The sequence below is a fragment of the Buteo buteo genome, chromosome 12, assembly GCF_964188355.1.
Source record: "Buteo buteo chromosome 12, bButBut1.hap1.1, whole genome shotgun sequence".
NCBI lineage: Eukaryota > Metazoa > Chordata > Aves > Accipitriformes > Accipitridae > Buteo > Buteo buteo.
This window is the reverse complement of record NC_134182.1, coordinates 42700986-42724264: the sequence shown is the minus strand read 5'-3', so window position 1 is coordinate 42724264 and position 23279 is coordinate 42700986. Positions and strand designations below refer to the sequence as shown.

Below are 23279 nucleotides of genomic sequence, written 5' to 3'. Positions count from 1 at the left end.
TCTCCCTTTACAGTGCCATTGCAGCACTAAGGAAAACTAAACCTGGGTTTTTTGCATGTTCAAGGCTGAGTTATAGGAGTTTGGGAGGAGACAGCCGGGAATCTTGCACTGTCCTATGTGGAGCAATAATTGTGTTTATATTGTGCATGCATCTTTGAAGCAAAGCTTCATCCACCTGAGTGATCAATGTGATGCTTCTAGCCAGTCCTCACTATGCACTGGAAGAAATGGACTATTTTAGGAACAGAACAACTCTAAATCCTACAAATTAGATTCCTCTTCCCCTAAAAAAGGCAAATACGTTGCATTCTCCTTTCTACCTTTCATGCCACATGAATCAAGATTTTCAGTGTGAGGCATCTTTCCCTGAAAAGGGAAATGAAGGTCTTAATTCTGTATGGCTTATTTGTAATATACATACTCTGATGCTTGCCCACCTTCATGGGTGTGCCCTATGTTAAGAGCAGGCTTTTAAAAGAGCATTCAAAGGGATCAAAAGGAGTAGCAGAGAAGCCATCCAAGAATTTTCTGGATGCATTCATAGATGATAAAGGATATAGTAATGAGAAACTAGCCAGAGTTAATCCATGCTAAAGGCCTTTAATTGAAAGATATGGTCACCAATTGATCTGTTTCAGTATCTGAACCATCAAGAACAAAACTCTCAAAGGAGGTGATGTCGGGGAAGAACAGCATTGGGGTTGCTTCGTGCAGCAGCTATCAAGCATCTGTACTTGGTTCAAGAAAGATAAGATTTTCATGCTGTGGTATTGCCACGACAGTAGTTAAGGCCCAAAAGATGCAGGACATCAAGTCTAATGCATGATCCTTGACTGTGTGTATATTGGGATTCTTTAAAAACAAGAAAAGAAAAAAAAAAATACCATGAGGTAATACCTACATTGGTGTTAAGTGATCTGTGCATTCATTGGCAGTCCTTAATATCTGGCACATAGCACTTGCATTTTTAATCAAATTGAGCCATCTCAAGTACCAAAGCAATTATCAAAGCAAGCAGTGAGTAGGTGGAAATGCTGCTATGACAGAATGCAATATCCTGTGCCTGATCTGTAGAGCATCTTTCTCATGACAGGGTTTGCAGACAATCAGCTTACAGTAAGGCTCAGAGTACATTGCTGGTGCTTCAGGATTAACTCTGTTCCTTTATATATATTTTAAAAGAATTTCTTTTTTCCCCACAATACAAGAAATTCTATTGCAAGTGATCAAAATATGATTATGGTACCCACAGCAAGACAGTTTATTTATACTAGTCTCCATAGCAATAGCTGGCATTCTACAACAGCGTATTCTTATTGCTCTGACTGAGCAATGTTTTGAATAACTGCTGCAATAGAAATATTTTGCATGTACGAGTGAAAGATTCTTTTGTAGTCACCAAACACAACTCGATCTTAAACTCAGAAAGGATGATCATAAAGACATGCTATTTAATATTCTTTTCGTTTTCCAGTTCAGATGGGCACTATTATACTCTATACTGTTAGTATATATATGGTTATGCTAGTGCTAGTTAATAGGCGCTGTCAGGCTTTGACATTATCAGAGAATCCTGTGAAATGTGGGTTATTAAACTCCTAGGTAATGTGATCATTCCACCTATGAAAAACTTACAGGGGATGAAACAACTTGGCTTAGTATTGTGAAACACTAAGTGTTGTTTGGGATTCCTCAGTAAACTTACCACCAATCTCTGAACTGAAGGAGAGTGGTTCTCGGGACTACCCTTTTTCTTTACCTTGGCATTACAGATGAAGCCAATCTGCAAAATTCTGGGCCAAAACATAAGCCACCTTAAACTTCACTAAAAGGAGTAGTAAGGGTTTGTATCAGATCATTTATGGAGGTTAAGACTCAACACCGTTCCAATCCTGATCTGTGGAGGTACTGAACCCTTTCTGCAACTTCTGAGGTTCTTGATTTGTCTCCATCTCTAGTTGGAACAGCAGCATTTGTGTATTATTCCCCAAGGAAAAGAAAGTCTGGTTAGGTACAGACATAATTCGTTTGCTTGCACTCACCGTGAACTTCATAAGCCACATAGGTTCTGAGTCCGTTACACATAGCAAAGATGTCTGGTCCATAAGACCTGAGATCACGGACAGGTGTCCTGATGACGAATGTGATCTCCTTTGCAGGTCGTCTCTGATGTTTCATTTGCTAAACATCAAATAACATCATTCAGCAAAATCAGTGCCTTGATCCACTAACACTATGCATATTCCTATTTCTGGAATGATGCCTCAGTGCTTGGTGTTTTACTCAAAACTGTATTTAGTACAGTCTTTTAATCCACTCTGTGACTATGGGACCATTAGCAAGCGTTGAAAACATTTCCTATGGCAGATTTAAGGGAGTTACGGTGGAGGGAGGCTGAAGAGAACTGGAAACTCAATTAAACAGCTGAACAAGAAGAGTAGTGTAGTCAGTACTTTAACACAGACCTCCTACAAAAGTATTTTCTCAGTCACTAACCTCTCACCCTAGATGTGCTCAGGTTGCAACTTGGAAGCATGGAAGGAGAAGCCTATTCTTTCAGCCTTCTAAAATGGGGAACCAAAGATGGCGGTAGCAATGCTTGGCAGATACATTTACACTAAAATTATTTGCAAGTAGTGCTTATGACCTCTTTGAGAATGCTGAGTGTTTTAGTGGCACAGCTTTTTTCTGAACTGCTCCAGAGTGCTTTGTTTCAAGTGAATTTCAAATATATTTTCCTACTTGAGTGCTTCTGTTGTCTGGACAAAGTGTCTGGATGCCTGTATTTTCTCTTATGACCTAGGCTTCCTGCTGGTTTGTATCTCATTATTCAGCTACAGCTACAGGATTCCTGTTCTGGCTCATACAATTAATATGGAGGAAAAGCTGTTGAATATAGAGATACTCTCTTACGCCCTAAAGGAAAATGGAGATCTGAACAATAGCATCTGCAAAGCAATGTTCCAAAATGAAAAATGTAATTTTGTACTGAAATGATTCAGAACTATTTTTAGATATTGCCATCCAAAAATAATTAATGCCATTGAAGGTTTCCTGATATAAACTGTTTCTTAGCAACCTGCAGACCTAAATTTCCTCAGAGGAAACTTAGCTGGGGAGGAAGTGGGGGGGAATGATGCACCTAATCTTTTTCTTTTGAAAAACCATCCCCATGGCAAATTCCCAAGCCACATTACTTTTCAGAAAACCAAAATCCTGCCACTTGTGAAAATCTCATCCTCTCAAGAAAGAGCGAGCACAGTTAAGAAACAGTTTGATGAACTTCAGGGTAAACACACACTTAGCAGGGATGACTGGCATTGACATAGGCTTTCAAAATCATGATGGAATTTTATCAGAGAGTTCCTGAAAGCCCACTCCACTGTGCTTCCTTCTTGCTGGTAAGCAAGGAGTTGAGATAAGCTTCAGGAGGCACAGAGATGCCCCTTAGTACAACCAAGCCTAGAACTAGCTAGAGGTGAATGTTTTTGCTCAAGCCTGTACTTGCGTAACTCTCCCCTTTTTCTTCCCCACCATGCCTGCTTGCCCTTTAAAGCCAGGATTTTTATAAGGACTCAGTTCTCAGACTTCAAGGGAAGCCAGTGTCTACAAAAGGTTAGTATGCTGAATGCTGAGATAATTTTTAAAATGTCTGTGCTAATTCTGTGGGCTGAACTCATGCTAATATGGTGCTTAGTTCTTTTTCAAAAGTTTTGAAAACTTGAAAACTTATTTAAACTTTTTTCCTCATTACTGGATTATTTGCTTTTCCTCAACTAGAGCTGCCTTAAAAAAATGATTATTTTTTTTTAACCTGCAAAGAATGTGAAGTTATGAAGAGTACCATGCCAAAAATCTAAAATCTCTAAACAGTATTAAAAAGCAGTCAATCCAAATAGTCTTTTAAAACATTATAAAAATAATTGAAGTGATCTACAACACTGAAAAAACCATGAAAACCCTCCACTGCAAGCATCTGAAACAGGGTATTCTAACTTTTCAAAGGTTTCAAATTATATTAACGTAAAATGTCATTGAAATTGATACAACTTGATCATCAAAGGTCTGATCTAAATGTTGGTTTAAAAGCTTCTGAAAGCAGCACTGTCTCTGACATCGGTCTACTTTGCATTACTGTACAACTTTACAAGTAACTACTCCTTTTTAATCTTACCCTGCTCTTTTCAGCCAGTGCAGGAAGTGCATCAAAGCTAGGCATCTCCTTTATCTTCATTATGGAAACGAAGCAAACTTTCTCTGGCAGCACTCTGGTTGCAATAAAGCCCTGTAAAATACTAGGAATTCTGTTTTTCATTCATTAAGATTGGAATAAAGTCTATATTTTAAAAGTAATAATTGCAGATAGCTTTTGCCCCAACACTTGGACTAAAAATGTTAAGAATAAAGAAACAAGTCCTGTATTTCAGTCAGCTTTATAACAGCTTCATCTGCTTGTACATTTTCTGAAAAAGCATGTTCTTTGCCACTTACTGTATCATAGTGCCAAATGGTTTTCCATGACCCATGGGTGCTCTTTCTCTCGATAGTTGCCACGTGCCATTCCTTATTGATGGTCAGAATTTGGAAGTCTCCACCAATGATTGCTTGCTGGCCTGTTTGTACATCATGAAACTAGAAAACAAAATTAAACAACACTTTTAGACTCTCAAGTCGGTTATCTCCCCAAAGCTTTAGAAAAATCACTGCTATAATAGAATAAATGCTGGCCCACAGGGAGTGCCTGTAGTGACCACAGTATTTTCAAAATTACAAAGAATTAAGGCTGTAGCATTCTGAGGCAGCTGTAAGAATTCTTTTAGTAGATTCAATGAATAATTTCTGTATGTTATAACTGTCATCTGGTGCATTTAGAGTTTTATGTGTTAAAGAAGTTTTAGAATCTTTTCTTCCAAAGGGATAGGGAAAGAAGCAAGGAAAACTCAAGAAGGGAATATAGAAACAGCAGCAATATATGTGTAACTTGGTCACTATACTCACGGAAGTAGCAAGGGCTGGAGTCAGCAAGAGTCCAAGAAGGAGGGAAGTCACAATCTGAAATGAAAAACAACAAAAGTGTAACTGCAGGTCTGGCTGACAAATCTGGTCGTGGGAATCCTAGTGCCTTTTTCCTCATCTGGTGTTTAAGTGTACTCCTTGGATCCTTTTTTGCTTTCATATTGGAATTACAAGAATCACCTAAATGGAGTCATCCTTGCTTTACCCTAGAATAATGCAAACTAGACATATAGTAGGTTGCTTTTTAAGGAGCTGAATCTGAAGGTGCTTCTGAGACCTGTATAGTCATATACAGATATTTTACAAGCATGAGGAGAAGGAATTTAAATTTCTTCTGCTCAGGCATTACAAGAAAGTAGTTGATCCATTAGAGCACATTGCTCCAGTTTTGCAAAAGCATTGACAAAAATGGACACGGACTAGGCTTCCTGTAGGTTGAATGATGTGTAGTTAAACCTTTAAAAAAATCTATACCTCTTCATCTGATTAGGTTAATAGCGTCTGAGTTCCTCACTTTGGAAGAGAAAAATCTCCCCAGAGAATACCTTTTTGCTATAGACAGACATACGCACTTCTAAGAGATAAAGGCAATGGTTTTGAATCTAAGTTTTAGTTTATAAGGAGAAAAAAAAGCATGCAAACTCACAGTAAATTTCATCTTGACTGCAGAGCTGATGCCAGTGCAGGTAGAATGAATGATGTGAACTGTCTACCTTATATATGTTTTCAGAATTAGGTGTGGAATGATTGAGTGTTGAAATAAAATTATTTTGTAATTTGTATACCTGTCTGCATATCACTGAAAATTACTTCCTGCTGCAAATTTTGACCTGCCAGAGTCCGATAATTATCAGATAAGAATCCATTTGCAGTGAAAAATTAAATATGTTTTATAGTAACTTTCTGACATGTACCAATTACTTTTGAAAATTCACATCAAACTTAAGACCAGAGATAGCCTAAGGTTGGGGGTTTTTTTGGTGTTGGGGTTTTTTGGGGGGTTTTTTTGGGTTTTGGTTTGGTTTTTTTTTTTTTTTCAAAAAAGCCTTACAGTAGACAAAAGAGCCTTTGTACCTTCCAAAATGTACTGTATGTTACCATGTAACCATAGGGTCCACCAAAACAAATGGCCCAAATAGAACATTGCCACTGAAAATTGTTTTACAATAGGCAGTTCAAACTGAAATATTACATATATGTGCAAGTCTGTGGATGTTTCTGTTATTTTAGATGGGAACAGTAATTTTTTTTTTTCACCTTGCCTCAGTTTATTTTCTGTGGTGATGTAAGTACTTATTGAATGAGGTGATCATTCAGTTCGGGAGGTTTCTGAATACTTGGGTTTTGTGTCAAGCTGCTCAGTTTCATTTTGTGTGCAACCTGAGTCTGTGGCAGGGAATCCTGTAAAGATTGCAAAATTACTTTTCAACTGGAATCCAGCATGTTACTTAAAAAAGGGGGGCTTTTAATATATAAAAAATAACTTCTAACCAGTGCTGCAAGTGCAATATTAAACTAAATTCTGGTCTCAGTTTCACCGAGTCCAGCCTGCAAGACCAAAGTGACGCTTTTGATACATACCGTTACACCAAATGGTGGTTATATTATTGGTTCTTTACGAGCAGCAGCGCTTGTCCGGCTTTGTGTGAAAAAACGTAGGTTTGTGCGCGGGCTCTGAGGGCAGACCCCACTCACCGTCGCCCGCTTGTGGCGCCGCCGGGGAGAGGAGGAGGAAAAAAAACCCAACACACCCCCCCCCCACCCCACCCCCCCCCCAAAAAAAAAAAAACGAAGAGAAACATGGAGAAAACTCCCTTCGCAGCCCGACAGAATTCAGAATTAACCCTTCGCTGAAGGAACAAAAGAGCTTGCTTTTGCTGAGGTGCGGGAGAACCGAGGTGGAGGGCAGAAGAGCAGAGCTGAAGCGGCGTCGGGCGGGAGAGCTCTGAGGCGCCGGTGGGCGCGTGACAGTGAGCAGAATAACGGTCGGGAAAAAAGGCGGGAAAACCCTGCTGAGGCGGTGGCGGCGAGGGCCGGGGCTGCTGTGCCTCAGCGACCTTGGGGGGAAGGAGCCCTGGCACATTTATGCTATTCCAGCTTTATTAATTTACAGTTGTTGGAAGTATTTCTTCCTGAAAGACTGGTGTTAGACCTGCTGTCAGTGTCTCGAATGAGAACATCTATTTTTGTGTTAAAAAAAAAAAAAAAATCCCTCACAAATTGGGTACTCTCAGCATCCTGATTTTGTCTTAAAATACATGAAGGTATTCAAATATATTTATTAGATTATATTATAGGGTTTTAATTATACTTGAGTCACTCTTTTGAACTTTTTTCTGTCAATACAGTTTTTCAGGTGTGTTTTTAAATGTAAATAAGGTTGAATCTTTATATTCTGCCTGCTGTGGAATAAGAGAAAAACAGAGCAGTAGGACTTAAGATAAAATCCTGTCACTTTGTAATGCTGATGTGACGTGCTGATGGGTTGCCCTCAGAATTTAAATTACAATTTCAATTAAATTAGGGAAGGTGAAGATCTAGTATTTTACAGACAGCCCAAGTTACTGAAGTGATTGTTGTAGATCATGGAAATTGTATCTAGTGATAAAGCTCAGGCCTCATCCTTGTTGAGAAAGATCTTCCCTTGTAAGGTAAGCAACTCCAACTTTCTGCACTGTTAAGAATATCTATGTATCTCTGTGCTTACATGCACATTTTGAGAGTCACAGTGTTGATGACTCTTCAGGTTCACTGGAGTCCTTGCTGTCATGTCTTTAGCTAGCAGTCTCTTTTTGAGTCTAGTTCTCTTCCCTATCAGTCTAAACCTGAATCAACTTAAATTTGAATAATGCACTTTGTGAAATGTAATGACATCCCAATTAGAGCAAGAAACCTGCCAGAATGTAATATTGTCATTAAATTCCTTGAGTGTGGGAAAAGTAAATACTTTGCTTCATTGGTTCAGTAGTAGTTCTGTGTTTTCTGTAAAGTTTGAAATGTTACTGAAGGACACATGGTTCATTTAAGCTTTTCGTGGAATAGAAAAACCTTGGACATGTATTAAGCATCACAATGTGCAATATTGTAGTAAAAACAGGAATCTATGTGCACAAAGTTAAAGTAGTTTTGTGAGAAGCTGGACGTTACTGCAAATGTTTTGTGCCCTCTTGTTGAAGTTTTGGCCTTAAACAAGATGGTATTGGAACAGGCGTTGTCCCTGGACGGAAGCATCCATGCCCTGGTATTCCCTGCCAAGGGGACTATGGACTTTCTGATTTGAGCCCGGCAGAGGGTATCCCTATTTCCCTGCAAGGCTGCTGCCCTATTTGCATGCAGGGCTGTGACAGCTGGGGCTGTGTAGTGTTGTGGTGCACCATAGACACTGCTCAGGTGAGATCCCTGCTACCTCGGGGGACTTTAAGTCATCATCTGTTACAGAGTCTGGCCCATAGCCTTCAAGGGCTCGAAGGCCCCCAGAAAGACATACCCCAGTGACATGTGATAGGATAAGTGAAGAGGGCTGTGCCTGTTTTATCTCGGGGAAAATGCAGTGTAAAGTTGGAAAAGGAGAGGAGATTCTCTCCAGAAGCCCCAGGCAAGTTGGACAGGAACTTTGCTTAAATACTGCAACCATGTGGTTGCTTTTCTTTGGAGGTGCTAAAATACATTTGGGTGCAGTTTTGCTTTGGTTTTAATATCAGTTACCTATTAAAGATGCCAGAAACTTTTTCCTGAACAGAACAGGCTGCTGCATCCTTTATTTACAGTAACCCTTGACTGTTCCTGAATGGGTAAAGTGTCTCTTAGAGTAACTCCTTTCAAACTCCAATAGAAGGGCCCCTGAACAAGGAGAGAAGGTGAAGATTTGGTATTTTCCAGACAGACTGAGTTACTGAAGTGATCGTTTTAGATTAAGAAACTAGTCCCAGCCATTTTGCCTTAGTTTTGGCCTAACTACAATTTAACTCTTTCAAATTTTCAACTTTTAATTGGTTAGGGTGTGCTTTTTTGCTTCCTGTGTTAAACATTTATAAAACATTAAGTAACATCTGTATTCAACTCTAAACTGCATTTAATACACTTAATTCTGTTATTTGCAGCTTGATTTCTGGGTTGATCAGAGCAATAGTGCATCTGCCTCTCTGTAATTGGCCATATTGCATTGCAATGCTTATTTTTAAAGTAAAACATTGTAATACTTAGTAAGTTAAGAAGTTAAAATAAAAATAACTCGGATACACTTATTTCTCTAAATCTGGACTTCAGACTGTATTATCTTAAATATGGCTAATGTGGTAGCTATAGCACCATTTGCTCTTAGTAGTGATGAATAATTGCTTAAGACAGCATGTGAAGTCTGGCTTGGTAATTGTACAGGATGAGGTTTAAATGCCAAAACTGGGATTTTACAAGAACACTAGTTTAGCAACTTCTCTTCGGAATTGCTTCTACTTTTTTAAAGGATTTGTAAAAGCACAGTGCAGGCCAATGTAGGTTGATGATAAATTTTACTGAGACACCCCCTCAGAGCAGAAGAAGAGACAGATAAAAGATTGAAAATGTGATGAAGAAAAGATTATCAAGGAGAAAAATCTTGTTCATGGGTACACAGTTCTATGAATCTTCTTCCTCAAAACTTTGTCAGGAATAATTAATCACAGTGATAGGCAGTTCCTTAATCTTAACTTTCAAGCATGAAATATCTTGCTTTAAAAAGTCTGATCCTGAAAGAAAAGGAAAAACTGATTAAATTTGGACTGAGAAAATAAGAGAACAACGTAGCTGAAATTTTTCCAACTTAACGTTGGATATGTAGCAGGAAATGTCACTTTAAAATTGAGCTGCATTTTTCTAAACTTATACTACAGGCAACTGTTAGTAAGATCTTTTTGGACAAATCTAAGCTACAAATTGGGTTTTGAATCTCAAAGTCGTGCTGTGGCAGGACCCATGGTAGCTAGGTACATGTACAGATTGTACATGCATGAACTTGCCTAAAAAAAATTCAGACTTCTGCCAACAGCTAGAGCCCAAAACCTTCCCCCAAAAGCCTGATCTCCAGGTTGTATGCAGAAGAGTGACAAACTTGCTGCTTTTCCTTAGTTATACAATTACTGATTTATAAAAAGTCATAGAAAACCACCGCACTTCAATAATTAACTTGTTCATCTTCACTGAAAGATTTCACTTTCATCCTTATTGGTAAGGCTGTTAATCTTTAATTTGGTATACAAAACACTGTTACTAGTGTAGTCACCAGGAGCTGGCTAAGCAAGGTAAGAGGGAATTCGTCTGCGCAAAGCTTGGACGCGTTTTCCGTGTGGGCGCAAGCTTTGGAGTCTGTTTCTTGAGATAATGAAGTGATTCTCGCTGGGTGGAAATTGGTGAGGACTAGGTCCCTAAGCATCAAAGAAACAAACCCAGGAAACAGCATTTAGAAAACCCAAAAATGGAGTTCTGAATCTGTACGCACATCTTTGATAATGGAGAAGGGGTTATTCCAGTGCAATGCAACGTTTGAAAGACTGAAGTTTTAGAGTGACTCAGCCCTGCTGAGAAACTTGTCTTCAGTTCTTGGAGCCTTCTCTCCTTTTTGTCCATAAGGAACAAGTACTTTTCACAGGCAGTTGATTAGTTTCCTCACCACTTTCAGCATCCTACCTTGGGTACTTGAGGTGATACAGGAAATGGTTTATCAAGCAAAAACCTCTTGTCCATTTTAGCAATGTTACAGGTGGTTTTTGAAAATACCTTGTTTGCGACGTAGACCTATTAAAATAAAAAAACCCCTTTTTGTTGCAAACAATATACAGTGAAAGGTAAGTGGATTGCCAGAGGGAAGCAGTGGTTAAAAAAAGGCTTTATACAGTACAAATAATGATAGGGAAAGAAAATACTGTTTTTTCAATTATGTTGTCTAGGTAAATGTGTCATGGAGGCTGACAAGGGACTTTGGTACAAGGTAAAGTAAATTGCCTTCTCCAGTAATGCCATGTGTATGGAATGTTACACTGCTTAAGTCAGGTGAAGGAATTCACTGCTGAAAACATCAGTGCAGTGTACAGTACAGCAGAAACAATAAAATGGTTAAATGAGAATGTTTTTAAGAATCTCCTCTAACATCTTGCTAAGTTGTGTTGAAGCTTAGGTGTTTTTCAAAAACCTTTTGGTTATTTTCCAGTTTCTTGAGCCATGTTGGCAGCCACTTACAGTCTTGATGTCCCAGACAGATTTCCAGGCCTCAGAGCCCTTCTTTGAGTCGGTGCTGACCCCCCGTGTCAGAGCGGTGTGAGTTTTCACTGTGGTGCCCCTTAAAGTTTTTCTTGCCATTCTGATTTTTGAAAAAGGCTAAAGGGGATAAGGATTTAGGTTTGTGTATTCCCAGTAATCTTTCACTCAATAAAGCAATAGCTCTAGTAACCACGTTTGGGGAAATTATTGCTCTTAGAGATCAGGTTAAAGGGGAGACAATTTCTGGCCTTAGAGGGGAGGCTGGGAAGCCATTAGTATTGTTGTGTCAAACCTTACATTCAGGCTTTATCTAGCCCTGGTTTTCATGTGTCTGATGCATCCACCTTACAAAGACAGACAAGCTTTAACATTACTGCTCTATGCTGCCTCCATACAGAATACCTGTTAGACCAGGTGGAAAAGATGACGTTGTTTCATTTACACACTGGAGAATTTCCTTTAAAATTAAACATTAAACTGGACGTTCAGAGTCAAACTTGAAAGAAAAATTTCTAGGAAAAGTGAAATAATTCTTTATTGCTCTTTCCCCAGCAGGAACTTGCAGGCAGAGGGTTATTCACAGTATTTCACTGTATTTTGGGGTCAGATCCTTCATGCTAGTATGTGTTTCTCTCCACGCAGTTATTTTCACAGTGTTCACGATAATCTCAAGACAGACTTTGGTAAGAAGCACTGAAATATTTTCTTTGGTATAAAAAAAAAAAAAAAATGCAGTGTCCTGCTAAGTATCAGACTTGAAAATACAGCTTCACTTTCAGGAACGTATTTTTCAGAGGCTATAGCTAAAGACCACTAGTTCTTATGCCAGCAGTGTATAACTGCGTGTAGCTGTATACGTACCCTGTTAGCAAGAGCTGGAGCCAGGAAAACTCTGAGAAACAATCACAGTCTGAAATAAACATTTGAAATTCACAGCACTTTAGCATTGTGACTGGTTATCTTGCATCAAGTAATTTGCTGTCTTAAAAGAATTTTGACTTCCTGTTTAACTTGGTGTACATGCTGAGCACTTTTCTGAAGCAGAGTCTAGTTGAAGAGTATTTAAATATGCAGAAGAATTTTTTGCTAATGAGCTTACATCAGATAATAAATTCATATAAATTACTCTTAACCTCAGCAGTATACTTTGTACAGATAAGAAGATAATTTAAACACAGGGGGTTTAGAATATGTCCAGCCCCAGTTCAGTAAACTCCTTGGAAAAAGGTGGTTGGAAATATTTTGTTTAAAAAAGTGAATCCTTCACCCTGAGCTTTTCATTTCAGACATGGAGCAGATGCATGCAACATCCATGTGTATGTGTGCCTATTGTAAAGAGTTGGAATATGGGTGCACAGTACAGCTTTGTTCTTGGAACACAGCAGAAATGGGACCTGAGCTTCCTCATAGTAGATCTCATGCCACTGAATACAGGGCTATTCATATAAGGGTAGGCACAATCATATTTGTACAGAAGAATGTAACGTTAAACACTTTGTTACCCCTTTATAAAATTATACAGTTTCAGTGACTCACATGCTTCTTGTTGCTCAGATTTGTCAAAACTACTGCTGATACGTTTTTGAGATTTAATATTGTTGTGATGATAAATGCTTTTGTAATAATAATTATTGTGAACAATTATTCTCTTGGAGATAATCCCTCCTAATATTGAACCGGTCACAAATTTCATCTACTTCAAAGGAGGATTTTTGTGAAAAAGATCCAAGTGTGACTCAGAGTATTTAGCACTAACATTTTGGAATTTATCCTGCAACAATTTCAGGCTGCTGTAAATACCCCTGCTTCCCAGTCATGCACTTGGAGTCTCTCATATCTAATGGTTCTTCTCCTATGCTCTCATCAGACAGCTGTGCCGTAACTTTATGTAACTTGATGAGACTGTTGACTTGCATTTGAGTTGTGAATGAGAGAATATTGCCCCTTCAACATTTTACATGTGTGTCTCACCCTTGTAACAGAGCACTTCTCTCTTTCACATTTGAGTAGGCATATGGAGTGAAGTCACTGCCAAAAGTGAAATTTCACCCATGCAGTCCTGACCCATTTGGCATTTTTACTCTGTAATCCCTACATAAATCAGTAATAGTAATAATTCGCTAGCTGCCAAGAAGGACTCAAGGTGATTTTAAAACTGTTGAGCCTTAACAGTTTTATGAGGAAGTGATACATATACTTACAGTGAACTTCATTTTGATGGTAGGCAAAGCAAGATCTGCTGGTAATTGATGTGTACTCTTACTTTTTATACAGTAGTATCCCACAGTTAAGTCTTAAAATGGGTTTACCTTATTGGCATGTGCCCTGTGTTCACAGAATCATGGCAGGTTTCCTGGGGAAGTGCTCTGATAAGAGGAGGCTTTGATACCAGCCTGATTGAATTTATTACATACAGGAAGATGAAAGAAAACTTGTCCTGTTAAGTTCAATGTATTTTATAGTAACTTTTAAATGAAAAAAAAAAAATCAGAACCAAAGAATAGATGTCTAATAAAATTTGTAGTGACTCTTTGTGCCTATGTGGCAAAGGACTCAGCCTAATATTTTACCCATAGCTGATACCATATTTAAATTGATGGAGGTAGTAATCTTGCTATGTTAAAAATGTTAAGTCAGTCCCCAGAAATCAGGAGGCTGGTTCTAAATTGTTAACCTTCCTTTCTGAGCTCATTCAGTTAGGATCTGCTTTCCAGTCTTCAGGCATGGCCTATGCATCTTCACAGAGCCTCTTCACAAAAGTGGTTCCTTATTATGGACTAAGGGCTAATTCTAGAAAGGGACCATAAACTGGAGATAACAAAAAATGAGTAAGGGAGGAGCAGAAACAACAGGCATTTTATGTCAACTATTATTTAGAAAGTAGATTTTTAAAGTCTTCTGAATTTGATAATTATATACAGAGCCACAGCTTGGGAGCTTATTTGCCTTTTTTGTTGCAGAAACTTGGCAAAATGTTTTTTGGGTTTTTTTTAAGGGTCCAGTACAAATGTCCAAGTCTCTTTGCCCAGGAATATTGTCCATTGCTGTTTAATAAACTAAGATATAGAGAGAGCCTCAGACAATTTGGATTTGTTTCTTATCTGTGCCTGTTACAGAAGAAGCACTTTGAGAGGTGTTCATTTACCTACTCCAAAAGCACTTCTTATTTAATAGCAGCTCTATCAGTCCCTCTGTATACTAATCATGCACTTCAGTATGGGTTTGTGCATTTAAGTTTGCTTTTTGTTGCCAGAATGGCATAATAGGGACTCAGTGTCATTATAAACTAATGTCTCTGAACAAAGTTCTCCACTGTCATCAATTGCTGAGGATCATTGCTGCAGCTGTTATTGGAAAAGCCAGGGAATCTTACTTTAGTTGAGAAGGTGGGGTCCAATTCTCATTTACACGGGTCAGGGCCACACTGTCATTCTGCTACGAACTGATGCCTTGCTCGGACTATATGAGTGTAGAGGAGGTGTAGTAGTCTGCCAGCACTGAGTCGAGGGCTGTTTTTCATCTATTTTGCACCCACTTTGCAATTTGCATGAGTTGTAAAATACAGTGAATGAAAGTAATAAATTACTAAGGGAAAAGACTTACAGTTCTTCTAATAGGACTGATCTGTGGTTGCCAAATGGAGACAGGTATGTCCTTAGCCTCCAAGATGCACATAAAAGTCTTATTTCGTGTGTCATGAAATGCTCTCATGTCTCTGGAAATTTAATTAATTGACTGTTTTTTAAGAAAGGCATTGAGAAACTGAACTGTATAATGCTAATCCCTGCAGTGTCGTTAGCAATGAGTTGGAAAGCAGTTTTGTCCATTTCTTCCAACAACTGTAGCCAATTTGGCCATTACAGTAATGTGTCACACTTGGAAGCCTGAATCTCCAAATCTTCCATTAACTTCTGATTGCTTGAGTAGTTTGTATGGCAAACACACGCAGCTAGAGCATTTGACATTAAGAATAGCTTACAAAACTAATTACAATAGTAAAGCCAGGAAAAAGGGCAGGGAGGGGTGCTTTTACTGTGTAAGACCCTGTTCTTTTTCCAGTACAAGTTTGTGTCTCATTTTTAAAGCTCTGCTCAACTTATTCTGTTTCTGTACTACATTCTTGTACGCTCTGCAGCAAACTCCCAAGGCTGAGCGCTGTTCCAGTTTTAACCCTTTTCTCAAATTAGCATTTCATTTTGTGCACACACTTAGATTTTCATGTGTTTTTTTCTATGCCTTACTCGCTAGCAAGAATAAAACTGCTGAAATTACTTCCGGATTCATCTTTGAAGCTGGATTTATTTCTTTAACTATGGCATGTGATTAATTCTGCTTGACCTGACCTTGTGCCACACAGATTTTTCTAGACTGCGTCACCCTGTCTTTATCTAGTGTGTGCATGCCCAGCTGAATGCAAATGGAAGCATAGAGAATTTTGTTGATTTTTTGAGGTGTTGCTTCATTCTTTACTTTTCTCCCACTACCTGCTCACTCCCTGACAAAGTATATATTTATGAAAAGTACCTGGGGAAAAAAACTATGAGTCACTGGGAGAGTTTTATTATGATAGTATAATCTCACCTTAACTTGATTGAATACATCTCCCTTAGTGTTAAAATTCCTGTTTGGTAATCAGACTTGAACTGAAATTGTACAATTCTTCTTTTCACTTGATGTTCAAGGTTCTTTTGTTTAAATTATTTTTAGTGGATGATAGTGCCAAATAATTGGTCAAATTCTTCTGGCAATTTTACATACGTAGATTAAGAGTAATTCTGTACCTTGATCATGTTTCATCATGTAAATTATAATGTATTTGAAAATACTTGGCCTTATGAAAATAACAGAGAAATTAAGTTTCCTGTGACAATAAATGTTGCTGTGTTGTAACAACATATTACTTGTTCTGAACGTTACTCAAATTCCATTTTCTGCTGGCTTCCCTGTTACGACCAACCTGACTGCAAGTGTAATAGTTGAAGAAAAAGTGATTTTATTTGGGGAAAAGTTTGAGAGTCTTCACTTAGATTAAAAGTATGGAAAGCAAGAAGACTACTTTGAGAATGTGGGCATCATTGTGAAATTTCATGTTCACTAAGGGGTTCTGACTCATGGCTTCCCAAGCTAAACCTCACTCTGGCTGAGGACTGGTGAAAGTGCAATTGGAGCAGGTTATAGCCCTTCTTATGCAGCTCTTTACTTCAGTTACTTATTATAGAAGGGTGCTTAGAGGACTCTGGAGTAGTCATGGGTAGTCTTGCCTCCGAGTGCCTGTGTGCTAATTTTGGGTTTTAATGGGAGATGTGTGATTAACTGTGGGGGAAAAGGTCTCCAAAAAGTAAAGCTTTCCTATATCTATAGGAGTATGTTTGTTCTCTCTTGCAATAGTGTTAATTAGTCAAATGCTTTTTAGGGATTAATTTTTAATTTTCAACCTTGTCTGATCAGATCAGCACAATTCGGTCAGTCCAATGTAAGGTGAAAATCATGAGATGGTAGCTATTGTTGTAATTCTCCTTCGCTAAAATAGCTGTCGATTTCATATGTTGCTCTGCTCTTACCTGTGCCTAGGCATATGGATGCTTAAGAAAGCAGAAGCTCATGTTTCTTGGGTGTTTTGAAAAAGAAATGAGTATCTGAAGACATAATGACTAATGGAAAGTTAATTTAAGCTTTAGTTTAAGAGCATTTAAAACTTACTAAAGCTTTTTGTTTTAGCTTGTGGTGCCTGAACCCTGTTATATTCCTGCTATGAAAGGCTTATTTGACTGCTGAAATCTACTCTGAGTATTTCTGACATATCTGTAAACTTAGAAACAAAGAATTCTTTGAGAAGAAGGGACAGAGCCAGCTTTTCAGAGGAGGGCAACATTAATCTAATCTAATTAGTCTAATCTAACTGGGCTTGTCACAATTTGATATCTGTTTATATGTATTCTGATATATTGCTTAGCAGCACAGCTTTGTTTCACTTGAGATAACATTTTCCATGCAGACTTAGGTGGAATAAAGCACATGCATGCAATTTTGGGTTTTTTTTCATTGAGTCTTGTTTGTTGAGAGACATTTCCTTACAATCTTTCACCTTTTTTCCCCGATGACTGAGATGACAGAAATGTGTTGGCTATGAGGTTGAGTTCTCGTTTTATTAGAAGGGGATAGGTCTTGATTATGACATTCTAGTAGAAAGAGTGTGATTTGTCAAGGTTCCAGCACTGGCTGACATGGAATCACAGATGAGTCGTCCAGGAGAGTTCACAGCCATAGGATAGATAACACTTCTCATGACAACATAGTGTGGCATCAACATCTTCATAAAACACAGAAAACAGTGGTAGCTTTAAAGGAGGAATCCCCATCCTGCTCCTTTTGTTTTGTGACCTTGTTTGAACCACACATACTCTGAAGTTTCGCGTCACTCCTTTGTATGCTGAGGAGGTTAGATGTTACCCAGATTGTCTTGTGAAGCACAGTTGTTATTCCTAATTATGTTACTAATTTCAATGCATGTGTTGTATACATCATGGTAACTGTTCAAAAATAAGCAGCACTTCTTGTTAAGAGTTTGTGCATATATTTAGATGGAAGAAATGGCTGAAGAATTCGTCTGTTTGGTGGCTGGTGTGTAGGCCACCATGACATAGGTATTTCTTTTCAGGATTTGTCTGCAGACTATCAGGCTGTTAGGGATTATATTTCAGAAGACAAAATGCAGTTTGTATGAATGAATAGCAGAGTTATTCCTGATGCCATTTAATTCTGGACAATATCCTGTTAAATATGTAAAAAATTGAACCAGCAAGAGTGGGAACTCCTCTAAAGTTTAAACCAGTAAATAATAGCCATTTGTAGCGTGATTGATTTTACAAAAGCTGACTTAACTGAGTGCTCATAAAATATTGGGGTCAGGTTATCTGTGCCAACCCAAAATTCAGATATGAGGCTTACCACAGTGTGGCATGTAGATATGGACTTGTTTGAGTCATGAAGGAAAGTTCTGTCAAGTGTTTCCCACACCTCCAGCAAGATATAAAAGTTGAAAGTCTCTGGGACTTTCCTGCATTCTTACTTTCTGCAGCGTCTTGTTCTTATCTGAAAGAAAAATGAACGGATTTGTGAGTATATCCATTTTTATTTAACTTCTAAAAGTTTCTTATTTGTAAAAAAAACAAAAGGATAGAGAAGATGCTCAAGTGGTACGGTACTGGGACTAATGTGATCTGTGTGCTGTTTCTCTGGGTTGTTCAGTGGGAAATGTGCATTTCTTGGGTGTAGAGTAATCCCCTTAGAGTTAGTGGAATCATCATTTGAGCTAAGAGTGCAGAACTTGATCACAATCGAGAAAGGGGATTTAGTTATGAATTAATAATTACAGTTGTAGAGGCAAATCAAGAAGTAACATGGCATCAAGGAGGGACTTTTGAAAAATACAAAGAATGTAATGATTAAGTTATCATTCTGCTTTTTCAGTTACAGGCAAAAGAGAGCAGAGAGCCTAGTAGCAAGAATTTTACAATGAAGAATTGTAATTGTTTTCAACTAATACATGTGTTAAGCGGGTAACTTTTCAAACAGATGCTACAGCTGCTTCCCTCAATTCACTAACAGTTTTGTGGTGGTTTTTTTTGTTATGGCACTGCCTGGTGTTTCTGTTGAGTGAGAACGCTTATTCCTTTTACAGGCTGCAGTTCTTGTTTTGCTGGGAGTCTTCTGGACTCAGACTTCTGCATTGGACGTAAGTAGACTGATAAGCGTTCCAGTGTGTGTACTCATTTAAAATGTATTGGATCCCTGGGCAGGGGGCGAATGTAATAGGAAGAAAAGCACAGAAGACAGTAACAAGTTGCTTATTGCCAAGTGTAGAGAAAAATAGCATTTGCCAAAGGTGACAATCATATAAGCCAAGGAGGCGGTTCTGCGCAGGAGCACAGTAACAAGAAATTTGAGGAGGTATAGGTTCCCTTAGCTCAAGCTAAAATTTGGAGACTGTCGCGGTCTCCTGCCAGTCCCTGCTGCCACACGATGACTGGGATGCCCCATGTTGTTTTTCTTCAGCCTGCAGTGAGGGCTTGTCCCTTCCTTTCTCACCCTGATGCACTCTTACATAATTATTCTCTACCTCAAGACCTACCTGAGACTGCTAGAGAGTTGTTAAGGGATTTAGTATTTACATAAAGCAATCAGACTTGTTTGTTTGAGAGAAACCATTTGTTTAGATTGCACCTTTTAAAGGTGTAAGCCAGATGATGAAAAATGATTTTGTGTTTTTTACTGAAGACCTTTGTACTGCAAGAACCTGGCAATGACTATGTCACTGGAACTATGACTATCAACAATGAGAACAACATCGTTGAAGTCAATGTCCGTTCTGGCCTGTACTCCTCCAATACTATTTTTGACTACTCACGTGTAAGTAAATCTAAGAATCTGCCTAGACTTAATCTCTGATGAAGTTTTTAAACTCAGAAATTATTTTAGTGTATTCTTGCCATAAGTTGTCCTGAAACACTGTTTCTTTGAAGACTCCCATCACCTTTCCTTCTCTTAGGCCATCTCTTTGTTTCACACATATGATGGTGCAGTTTAAAAGACTTGTCATGAAACCTGTGGTGGCAGGTCATGAAAGTGAGAAGAATGTCACTGACCTCAGAGAGGTCAGAGTTGAGAATGGGCTGCCATCACTCATGTATAGCAAATGCAGCAAAAGTCTGTCAGAAAAGATAAATTTTGAGTCTTACAGACAGATGCTAGTGTGGGCAGGTTGCTTCTGTTCCCCAAAGGTGACAATATAAATGCAGAGTCATTCCACAATAGCAGTCTGGGTAGCCACTTCATGTTTCTTCTAGACTGTCCTAAGGAGTAGAGGGAATCAACTAATATTAGTGGTAGCCATTTTTAATTAACTATAATATTTTTTTTTAATCACAGGGTTATATTGCAACAAGGTTATTGTCACGAAGTGCCTGCTTTATCTTGAAAATAAACAAGGAATACATCCCAGAGCTGGAAGAAATTGGACGCCTGGCTTTTGAAAGACAGGTGACTTTGTAGCAAAATCTGTACTGCATACAAGAAAGGCTGCTGGATAAGAGTTGTGTGGTGTGATAGGAGCCCTCTATTAAGCCTTTAAGAACGGCTCTTCTTAGGAATGTCTTTTACTGCATTAGCAATGATGAAGCAGATCTGACAAGACAGAACTTCAAGGGAATATCATATAGAACATTCTTTTAAAATAATGAACAATCATGGCCCCCGCTGCGGTTTTATAGTGGATTGTCATTGTGACTAGAACTGTAAGATCCCTTGTCCTTGGAAGCAGTGTAATTTGACTATTTTGAGGTGATCGCAATATGAGTTCAGACAGGCTTTTCCTTTCTTTTTTTCATTGTCATGCTGATAGTTTGAGCTTGACATAACTTGAAATAATTTTGTTTGCAGAACAGAATTTAGAAATCAATTTACTTTGACCAGACTTTGACTTGACTATTCAGGGAAAGATTTCATGAAGGTGGCTGGAAGTATTTCCTGAAGATAAACTTGATTTCTGGCCCATTTTATGATAGCCTAACAGTAGTGCATTTAAAGCAACCCTTAACTGCCAATTAACATAACTTATTATGATAGTAATACAGCTCAATTTTGCTATGTTGGCAGATAGTATCTAGTGAACTTTGCTCCTGAATAGATTGAAAAAACTTATTTTTCTTTAAAAGTGGGTAGCTTCTGTAGCTAATGGTTTGTGTGAGGCAAAGGAAGGTGATTTTAGATTTTGGGATTTTCTCAAAGGGTGTCCTAGTAGAATGAAGCCAAAGCTACATTACTGATGATGTCTAATATTTTCTTTTTAGACTATGAAGAAAATATACTCTCCAAATAATGTGTGGGTACAGTTTCAATCTGGCCATTCTGTGTTTGGGAATATCAAAGACTGGCTTCTCTACGGTAAACACATTGAACAACTCTGCTCAGGTCTGCCTCTCTACAAGCTTGTAAAGACTCAACGTAAGTTATGAGATCAGAACATTATGCTTCTGTTACAGTGCATAAGCACCATTCTGTCCTTTAAACCTAAGTCCACATGGCACCTTTGAGGCAGGAACACATTGCCCTGTTTTAGAGAGGAGGAGTAAACTACCTAACAGGATTGAAAGGGTAGGGCTCTGGGATGCTTTGGAAAAATCTGATAAAGCACTGTTTTTCATCATTAGGCATCTAAATATCTGGAACAGCTGTCCCAAAGTGGTTTGCCTGGTGTCAGAGGAAGCCACTGTGTAGCAGCTGTACCCAACTTATGCCCTGATGATATAATGGTCCTACAAGGCATCTACCAGTATGCCAGTATGCTCCCTGCTGTATGTGGGTTATGGGAAAGGAGGAGCACAAAGGTGATTTAAAGCTGTACAGACATTTCCTCCCTTTGAGTTACACCATAAAAGTTTTACACAGTATCCACTGAGACCAACAGGAGCCTCCAATAGGACCATAACTGGGGATTGAAATTTGTGTATTTAGCAGACTTTTCCTTGCTGGATACAGGGATCTTGTCACTGATAATATCTTTTTCTTGTTGTTTGTTTTTTTTAGCACCACTGAGTGCTCATGGCTGTGCCAATGCAGGAATTCCAACCATTTTGGGCATTAAAATCTGTGAAAAAATCAATTAGGCTGGATATTGACAATTCTGCTGCATGGAAATGGCTTGTTTCTGTGCATGCTTTTGTGATGGTCGCCACGTTCTCCAACTGGAACAAAACTTGGTGTTAGACTCAACTTGCCTATCCTAAGCTTTGAGTGCAACAAACCCATGATATACAAATAAAGATAATGCAGTGATTAAAGTGCTTTGTCTTTTTTTCTTCATCCAAAAGCAGAACAGAAATAAAGTGGGCCTTGCTAATTTCCTACAGAATAGATACCTTTCCCTTTGGTGCATTCCTGTGCTCAGGCTGCAACATGACCTAGACGTTGGTATAGGCTTAACACCAATGAAGAAACAGTAACAGAATAGCTTTTTCCAGTGGAGAACTTGCCTTTGGCATCAGCACCGAGCTCCTTTAGGTGCTGACTCACCTTACGTACTATGTTACCAACATTTGCAAAGAAGCTTGAATTCTGCAGGGCCAGGGAAAATTTGTAGCAATTTCAATAGGTGCAATGGGTCAGAGGCCTTTTGTTGCGGGCGTTTTTCAAACCAGCATAGAGACTGTCCCAGTCCTAAAAAGTTTGTAACCCAGAATAAAATTATCTTTTCACACAATGCCAGTGTAAAAAGAGCTGTGACCGCTTGCTGAGTGCCCCACATATGTTGGAGAGTAGTTTGTGTCAGGAGCTGATTAAAATAAAAGATGAGGCAGCATTGGTGCTGCCTGCCTGCTCTCCTGGTAGATCTTGGTGAATGGTTGAATTCACACATCTTTTCCATCTGTGCTTGGAAGGACTGTATATTTTGGGGCTGAAGGCTAAATGTTTACTGTTTATTGGAACCTTGAATGGCTGCCAGAGGGCAAGGCATTCCTTTGGAGTCCAGGAAACTGGCCCCAGGGCTGCAATTTGTTATTTTCAAATTGGACTCCTGGTCAAACCACCTGCTATTTATTAAAAGAGCATTTTATTATGTGCTGAAACTGTTCTTTTAGATTAATTGTATTCACAACAGGCTGCAGATTCTTGGTTATCCAAAGAATGTTTCTGGAGAGTCAACCTTTGGTAATTAAATCCAGGAATACTTGTGTGTGTGTGCAAGATACAGGATAGCCTGTTTAGTTGTATTTTGAAGTGGAGCTCACTGATGGGAAGTGAAACTAGGTGTTGTAGTTGTGATGTTCTTGGCTGAGGCATGGGGGATGTGAAACACCTCAAAGCACTCTTTGAGAGCACTGCTTGGCAAGAGTATTGATGTGGGTTGGGACTTTCAAAGCTTTTGTGGTTGCAGTATCCAGAGAGGCTGTTGTTTCAAGACCTTCAAAACTCAGTTGAAAGCCCTAATCTAGGTTCCAATTGACAACTGTCATGTTTCAGCCCTTTCCCTGTGA

General features: G+C 38.7%; 3 protein-coding genes across 3 annotated transcripts; 1 reads left to right on the top strand and 2 right to left on the bottom strand.

Annotated features, from left to right (window-relative positions):
- Window positions 1–757: 757 nt before the first annotated feature.
- Window positions 758–7786, bottom strand: GKN1 (gastrokine 1). The gene is made up of 7 exons (XM_075041978.1): window positions 7724–7786; window positions 5663–5725; window positions 4995–5052; window positions 4492–4613; window positions 4175–4285; window positions 2039–2181; window positions 758–833 (listed from the first exon to the last, which is right to left on the bottom strand). The coding sequence occupies exons 1-7, from the start codon at window positions 7784–7786 to the stop codon at window positions 758–760; spliced, it is 636 nt and encodes a 211-aa protein (XP_074898079.1).
- Window positions 7787–9646: 1860 nt separating this feature from the next.
- On the bottom strand, window positions 9647–11346 carry LOC142037520 (gastrokine-1-like). The gene is given in 6 exon segments (XM_075041977.1): window positions 9647–9678; window positions 9681–9740; window positions 10054–10130; window positions 10285–10415; window positions 10678–10785; window positions 11227–11346. Coding segments are annotated over 6 exon segments (528 nt in total).
- Window positions 11347–18309: 6963 nt separating this feature from the next.
- On the top strand, window positions 18310–22073 carry GKN2 (gastrokine 2). Its single transcript, XM_075042139.1, has 6 exons — window positions 18310–18362; window positions 18929–18982; window positions 19525–19656; window positions 20176–20286; window positions 21096–21249; window positions 21832–22073. The coding sequence occupies exons 1-6, from the start codon at window positions 18351–18353 to the stop codon at window positions 21909–21911; spliced, it is 543 nt and encodes a 180-aa protein (XP_074898240.1). The 5' UTR covers window positions 18310–18350; the 3' UTR covers window positions 21912–22073.
- The last annotated feature ends 1206 nt before the right edge of the window (window positions 22074–23279 follow it).